Source organism: Neodiprion lecontei, chromosome 7 (genome assembly GCF_021901455.1).
Source record: "Neodiprion lecontei isolate iyNeoLeco1 chromosome 7, iyNeoLeco1.1, whole genome shotgun sequence".
NCBI classification, from domain to species: domain Eukaryota; kingdom Metazoa; phylum Arthropoda; class Insecta; order Hymenoptera; family Diprionidae; genus Neodiprion; species Neodiprion lecontei.
In genome coordinates, this window is record NC_060266.1 from 26,308,537 (window position 1) to 26,327,669 (window position 19,133).

A 19,133-nucleotide genomic window follows, 5' to 3' on the forward strand; every position below is an offset into this window, starting at 1 on the left:
GCTTGTATTCTTTATCAAGTCCTCCCACTGCAGCCCCCTCCCCCCCACTCGTCAACTTCATTCTCGCTCACTCACTCGACCCTTTCCATCCCCCTAAAGGCCTATCGCCGTCTTCTCAGAGGGTGTACGTGCCTCGACAATAACCTAGAGTATCTAGCAGGCCTCAAGAACACTTCTTCCTCCCAGGGTTAAGCCCGAGTTCCGTCCACCTAGCATTTTTCACCGCTTTTAGTTCGGCTTGCAGACAGTCGACGAGTCGGGTATTCGTCTTATTACCGATACGGCAGAAAAATCCTCGTCAATGTTTTCAGGAACAATAAAATTTGCCGATGAAAAATTAATTAATCCAAGGTTCAAAAATTAAATCGGCACAGCCGATGCAATTTAATCGTACCAAATACGCGAAACGAGAGGGAAATAATGACGAGGAAAAGTATAATCCAACTCCTCGATTAACCCCCGTAGTAGAATCCGGGGGCTCCGTTTAACCGCTTCTTCCTTTCGCAAATCTGTGTTCAAATGCTGTGTAATTTTCCTTCAAGTATATCTTTCGGTGGTTCGTGACGTGATCAAGGGGGATTCCGGGAAAAGAGGCCTCGCCCCCCGGCCGCTAAGGGGTTCGGGGTCCTCCGGCTCCCTGGGGAAGACTCGCGACGCGGTGCGTGCGGAAGACAGTTTCTCGGACAAATCGGTATACGCGGAGGTTCCGTACGACTAATAACGATTCAATTCCTAAGCCGAATGGCAAGGAACTGTAATAGACCGAATCCGGGACCTTTTCCCGTTACGTGAGATACATGCTTAGCGGATTGCAGCACGCAATGAGAGAGAAAGAAAATGGAATCCTCACCTCAGATTCTTACTCGAAACGTCGTCGTCGTCGCGAGAAAGAGAAAAACGTTTTTAAAGAGAAGACGAAAATTGGATATTTTTCGTCTTTTCGACCCAAGTTCCACGACAAAATCATTTATTAAAATATGCTATCGGTATCACGAGCCAAAAGCTACTGTGAACGTGAATTGAATTGAATAAGGAATGAAATTCGCGACTTTCAGTATTTTCAGTCTAGTTTTCCCCCTCGACATAACGATCGAGGAAATGCTGCGCGCGTTTTTTTTTTTTTTTTTGAATATCTTTGAATATTTAAAACGTCACGTGTCCGCGATCATGGTTTTCGAACGACAGAACTGAGGAGGGCTCTATATATACATACATACATGCATAAAACACGCACGCACACACACGCGTATATATATATATATATATAGGTATATTAATGAGATTCCGTGAAGAGGAATTGAATCGAAGAAAAAAATCCTCCAGGCTCGTCCCCGCATATTGACGAATAATCGGGTTGTCAAGTGAATTTCAAGAGCCGTAGGTATAATAGAATGAACGAGGGTTGAAAAAAATGTTGGAACTAACTTTGACGACGAGAAGTGGCGGGTACTTGCGCGTATAGGCGGGAGTAAGTCTTGAATTCGGACAAAACCTCGGGATTGACTTGGACACTCCCGGGGTGCTCGAGGACCTTAGGGACAAAGGGTGAAGCGGTGGTTTGAGAACCGCTGTTAAACCAGGCAATCCTGAGCGAAGTGTGACTGACATGTAATAATCCCCGTCCACCGCCCCTCGCCGCTGTGCCATTGCACCCCGTCCCAAATCTGGAATTAAAGCCGCATTGATTCAGTTCCCGACTCAACTCGGCTTACAAATTAGCTCGGGGATCAAATTAATTTTTTACAAAGGCCGCGACCCCCCCCCCCCCCGAGAACCCCTTTGCTGATCGAGCCAAGTTGAATTATTCGATAGCCTTGCTTTTTCTTTTCATCCTGTTTCCCAGTTTCAAACCGCGGAACGAGTATCTTCTTCGGTCGATTCTGATTTCCTCTTCTTTTTTAAAGTGACTATACAAAACAAACGTAAAGAAGGAAGAAAATAAGATAAAATATTACAGCGCGTCTATCTACAATCCAACTCTCGGCATCTCTTCAAATTCAATTATATGTATATTATTACATATAAATATTTTTTGTACAGCTGAGAGTTTCTTAAAGTTATTTTGTTCCTCATTTCTCTGGGATTCATATTGCACGCGAATACCGTTCATAACATGAAATATAGATCGCGTACGCGTATTATAGGTGTATATACACCTACGTACACGTCGTGAATAAAGGACAGGGTGAGTGAGAGACGAGGAGAAATGATCGCGGACGGCGGCGGCGGCGGCGGAAAGACGCGGTGTTGATCGTTGAGAATTGCGATCGTGCAGTAAAAATATCCAGGCGAACAAACTGTCGAGCGACACGCGAGAACGAGGATTGAGAAACGTACGGGGACGAAAATTGTACGATCGAAGGGATGCCAACGTGTGACGATAAATCGTAACATGGTAGGTATGAGGGGGCGAAGGACAGAGGAGGAGGAGGAGGAGGACGAGGACTCGGCGTTAAGAGATCATCGCGTCTTGATTTTATCACCTCTGTATCGATGAGGAGAGAAATAAATATAAAACGAGGAGCAAAAATCAAACCACGCGCGGTGCCGTGGACGTAAACCATTTGTCTTGTGACTATAAACTTTCTCGCTGCACTTATACCTACCTACCTACTTTTATTGTATACAAATCTCGGTTTAACAGCTAGCTGATACACGAGAGGCAAAGCAGACGGGGAGAAATCTTTTTAAAAACTCGTTCGAGCGCCGCGCATCTATTCTTTATTATTAGTATATCTGTATGTGTAATAACGTACATACATTCGAGGGGTTTCGAAATGTTCCGGAAGACGAGGCTGCATAAAAGTGGAGGATGCGGAGGAAATAAATCATAAGAATCGGAAAAGAAATGTTTCTCACAATTTAAGATTTCACGATGTTGTGGGTGCCCACGACTTCTTCTCCTCCTCGTCCTTCGGGCATCTCTTCGACCCCGATAATGAAGTCCGTGCCCGACTCGTATATCACGGGGTAATATAACGTCAAACATCATCGAAGTGCGTAAACCTGTAGAAAGCGATAAGTGCTGGATAATACAGAGAAAGACGAGAAAGAGAGAGAGAGAGAGAGAGAGAGTGGGAGAAAAAAATAAACAAAATTTAAGTAGAATAAGGTGGAGAATGAGAAAGGGGGAGGGATGGAGGGGGACAAAATCGATGGTAATCATAAACTTAAATTTTATAGCCCTTATCTGCGGATATCAAAGGGTCGGTGAATCACCTCGGCGTTAAAAAGAGGGGGTGGGAAAAAGTGAGGCGATGCCCGGGGAGAAATCGTCGGGGGGAAAAGCGGTTTTACAGCCCCATAAACGGCTTCGGTCCAAGAATCGTCTCTCGTATTTAACGCACACTTGACCGCCCTCCGACAATGCCGCGGTCTGTCCTGCAGAGCGCTGCGACACGACGCAGGGATGAAAATTTGTATTCTATACGAGCTGCGTGTGCAACAGCAGCAGAAGCAGGTAACGCGACGGAGTTTTGGGGAAAAGATGCGCCCCTCGAACCCCGCGGTGGTAGACTAACACAGCTCGACAAAAAAAAAAAGAGGTTTTAAAAATAATAAATAAGATTCGATGTCAACGACCTTAAGAGTTAGCGTAGTTTTTCGAAATTGGCTCGAGTTATTTATTTCATCGACATTCTCGTGTATGACTCGAAAAGGCAATATTCAGATGAAAAATTCGAATTTTGATTAATATCTAGAGCTTTTCAAAAAAATACTGCAATGAAAATTTGTTTACAACAAGAAGAAGGCCGCAGTTAAATTTCGCAAGGAATTATCGACAAGTATTTGTCCGAGCGGGGGGTAAAAAAACAAAATTAACAGAAACGAAAACGAAGTTACAGTAGAATAACCGAATGCAGGCTGGACCGGAGAAATTCTCGCAGACGCTTCGCGTAGACAGAGAAAAATTCACGAAATGGGGTGCTGGCCTTAGAGTTAGAAGGGAATCGAGGCTGGGCCTGGCGGGGATAGTTGATTTCGTCCAATATGGGGTTGGACAAGCGTAGAATAGCAAAACGTGGCTGGGAGTGAGTATTGTTTTTTTTTTCTCCGCTTTTTCATTCCCATCGCACCCTCACCTCTTTGTAATTTAACGTATAAGGGTGGATTTATAAAATGCCGAGCACATCGAGGCGATACTTTATCAGATACCATTGAATTCCACCGCTAAATCTCCCAGTACTTCTGTTCCTTTTTTTGTTTTTATATGTTTCTCCTTCACCTTCCCCGTGTCGAAGGAAGATCGCGTGATGTACCTTATATACTTTCGTAATAATCGATTACTCGCAAACTCGCGGAGTGGTCTAAATATCTGTACATTTTTCGAGTGACGGTCGCAAAAAATCCCCAGACGCATGCAGAGTTATTTTCAGTATCTCTGTAAGAATTTTCAAACTGAATGAATACGTCGGGAACCGAGAGGAGGAACTGGAAAAAGTTGTGAAAAATAACGTCAACGTTTTATCAGATTTCCGGCTGCTTTGACTGAAGTGTCGGAAGAGGTTCGTTTGAAACACAGGCTTTGAAGCCTGGAAAAACAGATGCCAAATGTACGCCGAATGCAGTGCGGGGTATGTGACCAATATACTCGCGAATGTATATGGATAGGTAGATATTGGCTCGAACCGGGAGGATTTCAATCGCAGAGTCAGATAGGAATCTCAGAGACAGACCCAAAGTGGTCCAGGTCTCCATTAGCAAAGAGAGTGTCTGTCTCCCCGGCTGTTGCTTTCAATAATTTGCGAGTCTAATGTTCTCTTCGCGCGGTGAAGATCCGATTGGTTGTCTCCCAGGCCTGCAGGGAGGAAGACAAATTCTCAGGGCGTTTGCCTCGGAGGCGCCTCGAATATAGGTGGTGGACGTATAGCTCTATACGTTTGCGGGGTTGAACGCGGTGTCGCGAAGAAGAAGAAGAAGAAGAAGAAAAGGAAGAAGACGAAGTGATGCGCGGAGGCGAAAGGAGAAGGCGGAAGTCGCGGTATACGTATACCGGCGGCGTTTGAATAATGCAGGTTTGCAATCCTGCTTAAAACTGATCGGAAAATCACCCTCCTTCCCCTCCTATCGCCGCCTACAGATCCTAAGTGAAGGAACCAAGATTGATTTTAGATTGGGTGAGAATTGGGATGTATATTCAGTAACCAGTCGAAACTCGGTTGCCGCGGAATCTCTCACCTTTACCCCAAATTATTACCAGTAAAATATTCGCGGTGGGGAACAGCGTCGCAGTTCGTTCGCCGCAGGGCGAAAAGGAAATATGCAGAATAATACAGGAGCAGCCGAGGAGACAAGAATTGCCATTTTTTTTTTTTTTTTTTTTTCGTTTTGAAATATCGTGATATGCACGGTGCTGAAGAGATATTATGCGTCGCAATAGGGTGGTCCTTACTTACGGTGTTGACGAATTTTTTTTTGTCCCACTCTCTAAATCAACTTCAAATAATTCAAAAACAATTGCGTGATTTTTCAGATTTTTGCATCAAGCGTCAAATAGTTCGCTTTGCAATCGAAGTTTCTTATGGAAATGACACGGGGAAAACTTTTTTTCAAGTATATATTTTATTGTAAGAGTAATAATGTTTCGAAAAATCTGTAATTGCGAGGTTTTAGTGGGCATTAGTGGTACTATCTAAAAAAAATAAAAAAAATACACATCATCATACCAGGCAATCTGGACGAATTGCGCTTCCTCTAAATAAAAAAAGGTCAGATGTCAAGGGTGTGCAACTCGTATAGATTTACTGGCATGATGAGGTGTATATTTTTTTCACATAGTAGCACTAATGCCGACTAAAACCTCGCAGTTGCAGATTTTTCGGAACATTACTACTTTTACTATAAAATATATAACGAGAGTAAAATTTTTTCCCATGTTATTTCCATAAGAATCTTTGATCACAATGCGTACTATCTTCGAGTTGATGTAAAAATCTGAAAAAACTAGCCAATTGTTTTTGATTTATTTGAAGTCGATTTGGGGAGTGGGGTGGAAAAAATCCGTCAACACTCGAAATGAGGACCACCCTAGCGTGACGTGTACAGATATTCAATGGACTTAGTCTAATTGTAAGTACCATTCAAAATTGATACCAACTATCGAGATGCTGAAAGAGCTTGTGGGGTTGCGGCAAAGTCCCAAATCACTATACGCTATTGGCGTTCAAGTTAAGCGCAAGTAGCAACGTGTCCTCAAGTGAAATGTGGCGATCATTACGATTCCAGGGATGCAAAGGAACCGATTGAAAAGTAGAGACTCGCTTTTTGTAACCATCGGAGATATTTTAAGGGCGTCTGTCGTAGTCTTAATCTAAATATGGTGCTGACCGGGAATATTGACCCCTAAATGGAGCTTCATTTATTTTTCAGCAACCGAATGAAGACAGGAAAATAGAGAACAGCGGATTAACGCAACGTGTACCGAAGGCACGATTCAATATTTTGGGGAAGATTTTTTGTCCATCGAAAAAACTAATCACGCGAAAAGATAAATAAACAAGAAGTCGGGTTAGTAGGAGGTAGGACTTAACGACTCCCTGGGTGCGGGTTGCGAAAAGGTTTAGGGGATTGAACAAAGCAATGCGCGTAGTCGCTGAGAGAAAGTAGGAATAAAAATAAAGCAGAGAGAAATGGTAGAAAAAGGAAAAAAGAAGAACTATAAATTTTAGTCTCGTTAAAAGTTGGCGGTGTCGACGAAGGTAACGAGGGTTCGTCGTCGTGGCACGTGTAAGCCTACGTGGGGCAATATAGCCTGATGGGTGTATCTATTCCCCCTTCCCACACACATGGAAGGACGATGTGCGACTCGCGTATCGTACACGGTGCCCCCGTAAAGTAAGCGTCGTTCGCGGAACCCCGTAAAGCTCCAGATATTTTACCCGAACTTTTTGAAAAAATCTGGATACGAGCACCGCTATCTTTTTCCTCAACCATCCTCAAAAGCGCATTCCGATCGCCAAACCGCACCGGCTGAGTCGCTAGACAACCTTGCCGACCTTGTTGACCTTGGTAATGGATTCAAACTCCGGATACAACCTGTAATTTTTTCATGTTTACTCGGGTATAGAGAACGCATGTATACTTTGCAGGGGATACACGCGTGAAGGTAGTAGGAAGGCAGTGGGGTAAATGGGTGGGAAAGTCAGAAAAGACGTGTCATAGGTTGTAGGTACGGGGTTCGGTGACAACGAACCGGCACGTTTGCGAGATTTTTCACTTAGCGAGCAGTTAGCGACGTCAAACCTCCGTCAGCTGGCATATTAGGACTTAAGACCCCCCCCCCCCCCCATCCATCTTTTACGCCCCAAGGTTCCAGGACTTCCTCCTCCTCTTTCTCCTCGGTCTCCTTCCCCGTCCCCGTCGTCGGCATTCGCCGCCCCTGCAAGCCTCCTTCATCTACGGGCCTGCTGGGTGTTCGGTATGTCTATTAAATATGCAACCGTCCGACGTCAGTCAGTACGAGGGTTTGGTAGTGAATTATTGAGCTTTGGCATGTCTCGTATCTAACCCCGTTCGTCCTCCTCCCCATGGCGAGTTTCAAATCCCCCTGGGGCTGAATCCGCTCATGCAAGGTCATTCGTCGACCTGAGGCTTCTCATCATTTCTTTCGCAATTCATGTTCCAGGGTATCAATTGGGGCGAATGGTCTCCGTGGTCGAAGTGGTCGGTCTGTTCAAGGTGAGATTAAAACGAATCTAACGAAGCTCGTTTCTACCTTTCGTTCGTCTCCCGTCGCCGAATCCATCGCCTAAATCGCAATACTATTACAGATACTGCGGTGGCGGTATAATACGTCAACAGAGGAGATGCCGCAGGCCGCCTTGTAGAGGGCGTTCCGTTCGTTACAAGATGTGCAACGTCGAGGTGAGTACCGTGACACCGTAAAATCACTTAATTCATTGCCAAGTAATCGTGACCGCGAATTTATGCGTAAAAAAAACGTTACGGATATTCATATTTCTCGTCAAGATCGTAGTGGACGGATTGGATATTCTTTCGGAACAGTAAACTAGTTCAAGTACATAAACACGGGTTACGATCTTGCTTATAAGCCATAATTTTACAAGGTATCCCAACGAAATGAAGAAGATGAGCCCCTGTATATTATGTAAGCTGTACATGTATATCACGTTTAAGAATTTTTACACCTCGGGCTCTACCGAAATTCGTCCCGGATGCAGAATGTAGGTCAGGCCACCTGCAGCAAGCGCATTGCACACTCTCCGGAGGTTTGTGCCAGCGGGAATACCTCTGTACGTTGGATAGAATCAGGGATATGACAAATACCGCACGATATATTCCTCTATTATTCTATGTACGTGTACAAGGTACTCCGTTTGGTGGCTATCAAAATTTGCAAAACATATTGTACGCGGGTACACCTTCATCCTTTTTCACAAGCATCTATGTCAAGAGGGGGGGGGGGGGGGGAGGTACAACTTGGATGTGTAAGGTCATACCTATTTTTGGAAGTTTGTTTTTAAAGAAAATGAAAACACCTGAAGCAATTTGAGTTTGAAGGGTCTAGTATTTATAGTTTTACGATTATTTTAGAATTTTTATAAGTATATAAGTAGCGACCGACTCCTAATTCGAGGGCTTTTGCGGTGGTGCATCTCTTGGCACATAGGAGAATTTGTTTGGATTAAAAAAATCTTTTCGGGTTCAAGCTGGTAGCCCAAATGTTGAAAAAAAAAAAAATTGAAATACATGCGATTGTGAAAAAAAAAAATTTGTAAAAAAAACTTTTGTGACTGAAATAAAACATCTAGCCACGAGCTCGAATCGATAAACAAGTTTTAAAAATTGTGTCATAATTTCAAGTCGGTCGGATAAAAATTGACCAAGGAATCTGCGCCATCGGATTAAAAACGCGATTGTTCGCTACTTGCATGTGCCGTGCCGTCATTTTGTTATTAATTTCAATGAAAAAATTCTAAACATTCTTGAAACTATAGACAATAAAGCCCCGAAACTCGTATCGTTCCCAGTGTTTTAATTTTCATTAAAAAAAAATCCTAAAAATAGGTACGATTTCAGACCGACCGAGCTCAAGCGATCCGTACACTTTTTACAATCAACGAATGGATTGGCAGGGCATGACTCGAACCTCACGGGCGAACCGTCGCGTCGTCTGCCGAGTTACAGAGAATCATGAATTCTGACGTCTTACCGTATCGATCGGCCAATCAGCGGGCACGAAATTCTCTGATTGAACTGTACACCGACTATTGACGACGGGAATGGGTATACTGTACGTCAACGGCACGCATTTCGCGTATAACGCGAAGGCAGTCACCGCATTGTTCCTCCGCTCTACAAACCCGCGCGGCGCTCACTCACGTAGATAGTACACGACCACCTATACATATAACGTACCTATGCATTAATATTTGCGTTATTACCAGGCTCGGCTAAACTCCACAGCACCGAGTGGCAACTCGCTAATTGCTAAATTTATATATATATACCTACATACCGACATGCCTATACCAGCTGAGTAATACGCCTGGGCGAATATCAACGCACGCCATACCTCGCGCGGAATCCCTTGGGTAAATTATAAATTGGGAAGTTGATAATAACGAGAGCGATTATACGTATATCTACTCCGACTGCGATTCAACTCGTAAAACAGAGAATTCAAATTTCCAGCATGGACGTGAATATTGTCTTCCCTTTCACGATTGCCTACAGGTATCCGGGATTAGACCACTTGTACGTCGATGAGCAAGCCCTTGTATCGTTGAATCACGTCCATCCTTCTTTCTCTCTCGATTTTCGTCTGATAGGCAATTTTCTCCGCTCTGGGCGAACGTCGTCGTCCCGACCGATCTTTGAACTTTTTATTACGTCACATCCAATATATATCCCCCTCTCCCACCCTCTGCAGGCCAGCGATTGACCGAAACGCCAGAAGATCGGCAACTTCTCAGAATATCGCACGACTACAATTCCGATTGCCGATCGATCCATAATTCCGCCTGATGGGATGGATCGACAAATGTCAGACGACTCCCTCGACAAACTTCTATATAAACTATCCGTAGAGCCAAGGTTGCGAGAGAGGCGGCAGGCGTCGTCTTTATCGCGATGATAACCGGAAAATTTTGACGTCTTTCAGCTTTCATGTTCCGATCGCGACATACGTACATACAGGTACACGGTAAGTACCAAGAGTTGGATATATTTGCTTAATACGGAGATGAAGCATCGGAGAGGAGCGGGGTAACTGTTGTAGTTCGCCGTCGTATCAGAATAGCGTTATACGGCTTCGAGTAGTACAGAAGCATGGGTGATGGTGGCTTACAAATCCGCGAATTAACTGGAAACTAAGTTTTCCCGCACAAGTAGCCCGGAAATTAATTGTCCAAAGTTAGTCAACTACGAGAAAGCCCTGAATTACGGTCTTGCCCACCTGTCGGTAGCGACAATAATTTACCTTCTCGCCTATAAATTCCGGGCTGAAAATCCACCAGGATTGCCGATTTATGGGCCACGTTTTGCCACCCGCCAAGGTTAAGCGACGTATAGCTTTCCCGGATCAGCTCCCTTCTGCAGCCTTAATTATGAGGCGCCTGCACAGTGGCTCCGAACCCGGGTGGTGGGTTACAGGTTATATCGTGCGCCTACGTACGTCATACCTATACCAACACACTTTTGAGCCGCAGTTTTGAACTCGTAGGTCGTAAGTCGAGAACCAATTACCTACATCGCGGTGCAGAGACTGGAGACTAGAGGTCGCGGATAATTTGCATAAAGCAATTGGACAACTTCTTAGCTCTCGCGGCATACCGCACGTCTATTTTGCAGTTTCTCGTCTCCGCTGCAGCGCGAAGCGAGTATACGTGTGGAACGGATCATCAGAGGGCTGTAAGAAACGTGGAAGACAAAATGCGAGAACTGACTCACGATCAGACTTGTCTTCGATCAAAGATAAACGGTTTAACACCACACCTGCAGATCCAATCGTCCCTGCTCTCCGCTAAAAGTTCTTAATTGGCTCATGCACTTTTTGTCCACGTCCCAGGTTCTAGTTGATTATTGCAGAAGACGGGGGACCCGGTGAATTGGTATTGCGATAGAAAAGACGGATCTGCAAACTTGATATACATTATAGGTACAGGAGAGGATCGGACAAAATGGATTCCTTAACGAAAACACACTTTTTAAGGAATTTCAAGATAGCAATTTGTTTTGCTTTGGTCTAACAATAATTTTTAACACACGGGTCCCATTTCACCCGATCATCGACTTTGACCATCTCGGGACGAATGCAATTTTAATCAGGTTTTTTTCGAGATTCCCCCTCCTATCGATATGCAAGAACAAAACGTTGAAGAGCTGCCTTGACGGTCCATTGACGAGGTGATAATCAAATTTTTGTTTGCCGACGGTTCCGGGTCTGCAAACTTCGGGCTTGCTCGTCAGACGCGGAGGGCAATTAACTGGGAAACGTTTCTCGTTACAAGTTCCGGGATTGCTGGATATCCTCCACGCAGAGGAGGGTCTAGCATAGAAATGCCCTTCGCAAAATTTCGGGAACACTGATCGGATTTGCGATCCTTCGTTGCCTCTGACATCCCGGGGTTAACGCGCGAAAGGGACGCGTTTGCCACCAGCCGAGGGGCGAGAGAAGCGAAAAGGAGGGAAGAAACGAGACGGAGTGAACGGGCGAGGAAGGGGGAGGGCGAGGGGTGGGGGGGGGGGGGGTCAGAGAAGAGGAGAGTTTCTCGCCAGCGGTGGCAGCGAGTGTGCAAACTTTTCTAATCACCCAGGACGAAACCCGCTTGTTGTTAAACATTTGCCACCGCGTTAATTCGCTAATTAGGTAATAAGTTTGTTCTAATTTGTTTACTCGATTATACAATTCTGAAGCAGCTCCGCCGTTGCGATATACCACAGCCGGAAAAACGACCCCTCGACCCCCGCATATCCTGCACCCGTCAGCTTGTTCGCCAACTACAATTAACAGAATTTTCTCCAACTTGCCTGCATTGTGCATAACTTTGAATACGACGGATATTCGTTCTTTTTACTTTTCTCATCTATCGTTAGTGTGAAATTTGATTTATGTATACAAAGACGTAAGAAAAGAATGATAATTAACAAGCTTTGGTTAGGCGAAAAAAATTTTAAAATACAAAAAGCTGCTCCGCCCAAATCCCAGAAAACATTGACAGCGAACGAGGGATGGGAGGACGAATTTATATTACGGGAATATTTCGGAGAGCAGCATTCAGCAAAGAGCCTGCGTTCCTCGGTGGAAATTTATGCTCGTCCCTCCCCCGGTTCGGCTCGAATTTAATTGAGCTGAAACCTCGTCAGTTCTCAGATAGGCGGACAATTAAATTCCTGAGCGATTTTCAAATATCAGGTCCAAACAACGCATCAGGAATGATACGCGAGTTATTACATAACGACGACTCTGCGTATCGAATTGCAATCAAGTCAACCTACCGCAACACCATACCGTTACACATTGAATCAAATATTTTACACGTTATATTTTCAAATATAACTCGACCCGGAAAATATGGGTACCACACTTAATTACTCGGGACAAAATGACACCTCATAAAATGACTTCTGGCGAAATGACTGCGGTTAAACTAAACCGGAAAAATTCCCCCGGGCAAAATCCCCTTTGCATAATTTAATATTTTCACCAAGATTTTCATCGAATCTTCCAAATCGCACATTTAATCGTCAGTGCAATTTAATGAAATTAATTTTTCAAAAGTGCGGGATTTTATCATTAGCATATGCAATTACAGCAATTATCTGAAAATTAATAAATCGTTTAAATTTGTTATTTAAACTTTATGAAGTAATTATTTACCGAGAACATTTCCTCTGAAGTCATGTATTAAAAATAACTATTTCCCAAAGGCCCCTTTTTTTCAGGTGCGAGGTCTAGTCATTTTTTCTGGAGTAATTAAGTGCGGCTACCAAAAATATTCAGTCTCAATTATATGGACTTAATTCATACTCGTTTCCACAACTTGAGTGAAAAAAAGTAATAATTATTATAATAATATTTTGGCCATAAAGTTCCATGCACCCCTTAGTTGTTGAAATTAGTATCCATGCACAGGCATAATTAATGTACGTAAGTACCGTGATAATTGATCGTAATCTCGTCGTAATACGGATAGATAAATGCGTCTATCAGAGAGAAGAGAGGAGTAAACTGTTTGATACAAGCCCGAGTTATCCATCTAATCTGAAACGGAACGGATTAATTTTCCAAGAGAACTCCCCGCGCTAAGGGAGCCGAAGAAAATTAGCCAAATTTCACCCGCAAACAGCTGTTCTATTTGAGGTCAGGATCCCTCGCGGTTTCCGCCACCACCCTCAACGCTCTAGATACACTTTCTACCCTTAGCTGCCCACCGGTTTGCGGCGATCCACCACCTTCGTCCCGACTCCTGTAGCCGTCGGCGGCCCACGGCTAACGCTAAGAGGTGAGAGGTCCACTAGATCAAATTTACTTGACTTTGGTATTCCATCGACGAAACGTGGTAGGGCGAAAGGGAGGGATTGATTCGGAAATTCTAAAACTGGACAATGCATAACGTTGCATTTACTTGGTGAAATTACCATCGCAATCAGAGATGGTCGAGGTCACGATGAGCACCAATGAGGAGAGAGGAGAGAGGAGAAAGCCATGTTCTGCGACATGGCAGCTGGTTTCTCTCGACGTCGAGTTACATCGCTTCAAGAACACGAGTATATATATATATATATATATATATATATATGGATATGTATATATATTGTATATACAACGTCGGTAGTCACGAGTTCCGTTGTGATAACACGCCCCCCATTCCGGCGAGAGGAGCAGAGATAAAAATAAAAAAAATTGAATGCCCGTAAAATAACACGCCGCCCTTGCGGCAAGGTGTTCATTCTCTTGCTTCCTCTCCTCTTCTTACCTCTCGCGGAAATGGGAGAACCCCAAGTGCGATTTCCAGCTAGCAGCCCTCAACGATAACCACCAACCACGACCAACCACCGCCGATACAAACGTCACGCGGTTTGTCATACCGGGGTGGGGCGGAGAGGCGGAGAATACTAAATGACGTTTGCTCTCGACGCGTTGTTCTGTACCCTCCATCGTTTTACCCTTGATTCGGTATAATCGTTTATTTTTGTATACGGTCTGCATCCAACGCGCTGGTTCAAGAGCATCTCATTGTTAGCCTGGTAGAGTGTTTGTTTTGTCTCCGTCATCGATGATAAGGTCGAAGATTCTGAAACTGGAGTCAACGACATTCTCGGTACGAATGAAACCCTGGGTGTGCATTATGGTAAAGCAAGAACTTTAGTAGCAGGATTTATGCAGGTTGCGAGTGTACGTATATAACGTATATAATTCAGAATTTCCTGCATACAGTCGAACAAAAAGGATCAACTGTCAACTGTGTAACGTTCGCACTTCACACATTGCACTTACGATCCAATTTGCAGTACATACTTGCCTTGACCAGGGGCATAAGTTGTGGTCGGTATTGCGACGAGAATTGCAATTCTAATTATGCGGTTGCAGCAGTGTATATTATAAACTTTAGCGTTTCGTCGAATAATTTTTTCCCTCTTTGAAACAAACAAGTCGGACAAGAAACCCAAAAACAAGATAAAAAATATTGAATGGAAAGAACGAATTACCTGCGCACGCCGGATTATCGTATGGATAAAATACGTCAACTTTGACCGAGCCCACTGTCGATCCCTCCGGCATTTTGAAAGTCTCTTTTGCCTTTTCTTTTCTACTTCGCAGAACTCTCTCCTTCGGTTAGAAAAAGTAAAAGCTTCGGTAAGCAATAAACGTCAGCGAAGATTCTTGCCTGAGTCTTGTTTGCGGGGTACTGGTGATACGTTTTTTCAGGATACACACGTACATACATGCCCGGATCTCGTATGTATATTTGCATGTACAAAAGTATGGGTATACGACGCGGTACAACTAACATCATCCGGGTGAGTCTAAGACGCCATATAAGGTAGAGATACCTGCTGTTGCAATAAATGCCTACCTGTATAGAAAAAAAGTTAGCGGACGTATACCGCCATGCTTGCGAACGTTGGACGTTAAAGTACTTGCAATCAAATAGGTGGTCTACCTGTTTGATAAAATTATCCGTGGTGAAAGTGTAGGACCGAAGAAATGTGGAAAACAATTCGCATTTTTAGTCTGAATGATGATTCGGAACGAATTTTCGAGTAGGGGCGGGTATCGTTTCTACACAGGCGGACAGAAATGATAAGTCATTATTTTCGACAGCCGTGTCAGAAGCAGGACGAGGGCGGAAGCGACTTTCGCGCAGAGCAGTGTTCAGCCTTTGACGAGGTGCCCTATAGTGGGAATCTTTTAAAATGGACACCTCATCACGACCCGAGTCGGCCCTGTTCGTTGATTTGCCGGGGCGAACAGAGGCGGGATGAAGACCCGGGGGACATGATCATCGGCGATAAAATTCTCCAACGAGACGACAACGTCCTCCAGGAATCGGAATCGGACGATTTCGTCGTCGTTCAGCTCGCGGAAAAGGTGGTGGACGGTACCCGATGCCGAGCGGGAACCAGCGACGTCTGCATAAACGGGGAGTGCATGGTGAGTAGCGAATGTCGATATCTATTAATTTGCCCAGCTAATCTTAAAATGGATATTTCAATTTCACAACAAAAATCCATCCGACTGGAAACTCCGACGCGACAGAATATTCACCGTCAACTTGCCGCATGCACCTGGAAGTTGACAAAAGCGTGTTCAATTTTACTACATCGCTCCGGCATCGCACTTTCCCAAATTAGCAATCCCCCCGAATGTTTGATGTGACTCTACGGAGGTACATTAACGAAAATACTGCATAGCAGCTAGGTGAGCTTTTTTTCAGTCTGTGGGAGCGAAGCTCCTCCACATGGTGTACGCCGCCGCGTCGCCGCGTCGGGGTCTGTCCATCTTTGGCGGTGGCTGCGGTACCGCGACACGGATATGTTCGTAGTGCTGCGGTCAGAAGGCGGAGGCCTGTCAGTGGTAGAACCTGACGCTCGTCACGGGGGATTAAGCTAATTAAGCAGCTGCTATGAGCAGGCACAGGACGAGATGGTCTTTCGGAGTTGAAACGAATCGCGGATCAAGTAATACACCTTTTGCTCTAGCGGTGTGTATAGATTGTTACAAAGGCGAGGGGCGCAAAACTGAATATTACCACCTTCGTGTATCCAAACCGGCACCTCGACGCGGAAAGGCAGATTAATAAAATATACACCCAGCCGCGAATAAGGTGGAACAAAAGGAACCCTGACAATGGAAGATAATTCTGACACATAATATCTGTACATAATTTAGGTCTGACTAATTAGTAACTCAATTAGCCAAAATCTCACGGACGAAGGGTATATTTTTATTCTACTACCTATACTTGCAGAAGCGTTAAGCCCCCCTCTTGTGCCTATTCAATTGACTTCTGCTGGTTAGGATGAGATATTTAATCTTCGCGAGCTGTACACACGTAGGGCCTTCTTACGAACCCCCTGCTTCCAATCTCTCTCCTTCTTTCATCCTCTCCCTTTGGATTCTCCTGTACCTCAGCTAGTCTACATCGACGACATCAGGCCACCAGCGTAAAGTCTCAAGAGAGCGATAAAAGCTTTTGTCCGAAAAAGCTCTCAGGCGCCTTATTAGCTGCACGGCGAGGCGTAGCAGCCAACTGCCTTGTCAAGGGTAAGAGAGGTGTACCTATATCTACATTACACGTTATATACGTAGGTAGGTGTAGTAAACGTTTCGATGTTCTGTCCGACTGCCAGCCGCCTATCCTTGGTCGTATCCAAATTCTCCCTCGTCTCCTGAAGATCAACTAAACTCATTTGGCTAATTGCACCATATACAGGTTGTATGCTACATTAAACGGAATTTTATACCTATATCCACGTCGTTGTGAATATTACCCCCGAAGTAGGCCGGAGGAAAATAATCGTCGCGAATATTTTGCTAACGGTAATGAGTTATTCAAACAAAATTTCAAAAAAAAAAAAAAAACTGTCCTAGCACCATATCTGTTGGTTCGATTTTAAAGCGAAGCGTTTTGAAAGTCAAGGAAACCATCGAGAGTAGAAACGAATGATTACCGGGTGAAAAAGAACGAGATGAGGGGAAGAAAAAGTAGCTGGCTTCGAAAGACGTATTGAAAGCTTATAGAAAGGTGTGAGCTGAGTGCGACGGAAGGACGGATGGATGTTGAAACTTTGGTTTTTCAATGAAAGGTAGAAGTCTCCGAGCTTGGATTATTAACACCGAGGTGGGCCGAGAACAGAGTCAAGGAAACGCCACGTCCATACACGACCAAATTTCCCTCTATGATATAACTACGCGTGTAGGTACGTGGTGTACGTGTAACTGGGTGGCTAGAAGAGCAGGGTACCAAGTAACCAACCAAAGAGAAGCCGAAGGCGCAGTCATTAATTTCATTTCGATACAAAAGAAACAATACCTACTCCCAGGCACCAGTCAGCCTTTCATTCCTCCCACTTACCACGATCCTCGAGGTTGCTTTTCTTCGGTATAGGTCTATATTTGCCTGCGGCAGAGCACCTCGGAGTGCTCGCAAGTACCTAGTCAATTTATCGAATAATATTGTACCCAGTCAGCTGCCGGAGTATAATAATCAAATTACATCGAGGTTTCATTCAATACCACTAAGGTTAAAATCGTGTTATTTGAAGTTCGAAATTTGTCGTAAGATGATGAAAAATTTCACCGCATACGTATAAAGCAGCTGGAAGTGCAGCGAGACGTACGATTCAAAAATCACGAGGCTATCGGAGCTATTTGGGATAGTTAACAAAAATCTATTAAAACGACGAGATAATTAATTAAGGAATTAATCAGTAGATTGCTCCCCGGTTCTGTCCGTCCCGGAAGTCAGCGCGTAATATACGCGCGAGATCGTGCCAGAGGAAGTGAGCTGGGGTGGAAGGGTCGAGGTTTGATGGGAACGGTGAAAGGTAACCAGGTAAAATATTCAAAGCTATCCCGGATCGCGATCCGGTGACGTTTGGTAAGCCCTGAAAAACCGTGTGTGCGAGAGAAAGTGGAAAGGGTGAAAAAAGGAAGAGGGGGGCGGGGGAAAAAAATTCATGAGACAACCAAATGCACTTAATACCCAGCTAGAGCCTTTGTTCTCTCTCATATACCGTCCTCCCGTCTCAGCGCGAGAGAGAGAGAGAAGGGGGGGATTCTCTCTTCTCCGGCTCTCGGATAAGGGATGAATAATGTACTCCCTTACCCTTCAGACAAGTCCCACCTCTTCCCCATGCAACCTGAATGACAAATCAGGTTGGCCCGCCGCCGCGTCAAAGCAGAACGAGAGACTACGTGGACTCTCTTTACCGAAAGGTCGAGAGCACGATCGCCGCGGAGTATTAAGAGGAACAAGATGAAATGCGAATAAGAACGAGAGAAAGGTTTACGAAAAAATTTAGAGAAGTGGGTACCTGTGTGGGTGTGTATCTGGCCAAGAGAAATAAGAAACAAAGATAAGAGAAGAATATCAACGAATTCGAGGCTTTCCTTCCGGAACTTTGGTTTTTGTTCTTTTTTTTCTCTTCTTTTCTTCATATACATATATGTTTCGTTGCACGAGATTGGAGAATCTAATACTGGTAGCTGTATAAATATTTAAAGATATAGGATGAATATATTTTATGCGAGAGAAGAAGAGGACAGAATCAAGGAAAAGGATGAAAGAAAGGGCGGGTACAGTTGGTACTGTTTAAAATTTAAAATATCGGCCGGAGATTTTTTTGTGTGTCTTTATGTACATATTATCCACTCTCACGTATGATCGGTATATTTTTAAACGCGTGTCCCTTCGGAATTGATAAATAAGTAAAGTTTTCGCATATACGTACATCCAAGGATCAGGAAAGGGGCATCTGTAGCAGCTTTTTTTCTCTATATTTTTTCTCCCCTTCTCCGCAATCCACCCTGATCTGCCAGCTTCTTATACTTCGGGTCTCCCTGAAAGCTCCTCGTTCTCCCTGCTTTTAACCCCGACGACCAGGTGGGCCGCGTTCCCTGGGTCATACGTGACGCGATCCAATTTTCTCGTGATATCCACCTA

The 19,133-nt window shown here is 44.4% G+C and overlaps 2 protein-coding genes across 8 annotated transcripts in view; one reads left to right on the forward strand and one right to left on the reverse strand.

Annotated features, from left to right (window-relative positions):
- The window catches only part of LOC124295596, a 110,645-nt gene that overhangs the window by 69,345 nt on the left and 22,167 nt on the right, over nt 1-19,133 (reverse strand). For 3 of the 4 annotated variants that reach the window (XR_006905487.1, XM_046746073.1, XM_046746072.1), the window contains one exon: nt 2,860-3,006. The exons of the other annotated variant lie outside the window; for it this stretch is intronic. Coding sequence is in view for 2 of the 3 variants with exons in the window: in XM_046746073.1 (XP_046602029.1) it covers nt 2,860-2,992 (133 nt within the window). In the remaining variant the exon portion in view is untranslated. The remainder of the gene's footprint in view (nt 1-2,859; nt 3,007-19,133) is intronic. 4 annotated transcript variants of the gene reach the window in all.
- The window catches only part of LOC107220852 (protein madd-4), a 94,196-nt gene that overhangs the window by 60,352 nt on the left and 14,711 nt on the right, over nt 1-19,133 (forward strand). For 3 of the 4 annotated variants that reach the window (XM_046746058.1, XM_046746059.1, XM_046746060.1), the window contains exons 3-5: nt 7,625-7,677; nt 7,770-7,863; nt 15,290-15,619. In XM_046746058.1, the coding sequence (XP_046602014.1) occupies nt 7,625-7,677; nt 7,770-7,863; nt 15,290-15,619 (477 nt within the window). The remainder of the gene's footprint in view (nt 1-7,624; nt 7,678-7,769; nt 7,864-15,289; nt 15,620-19,133) is intronic. The other variant, XM_046746061.1, reaches the window with a different exon arrangement.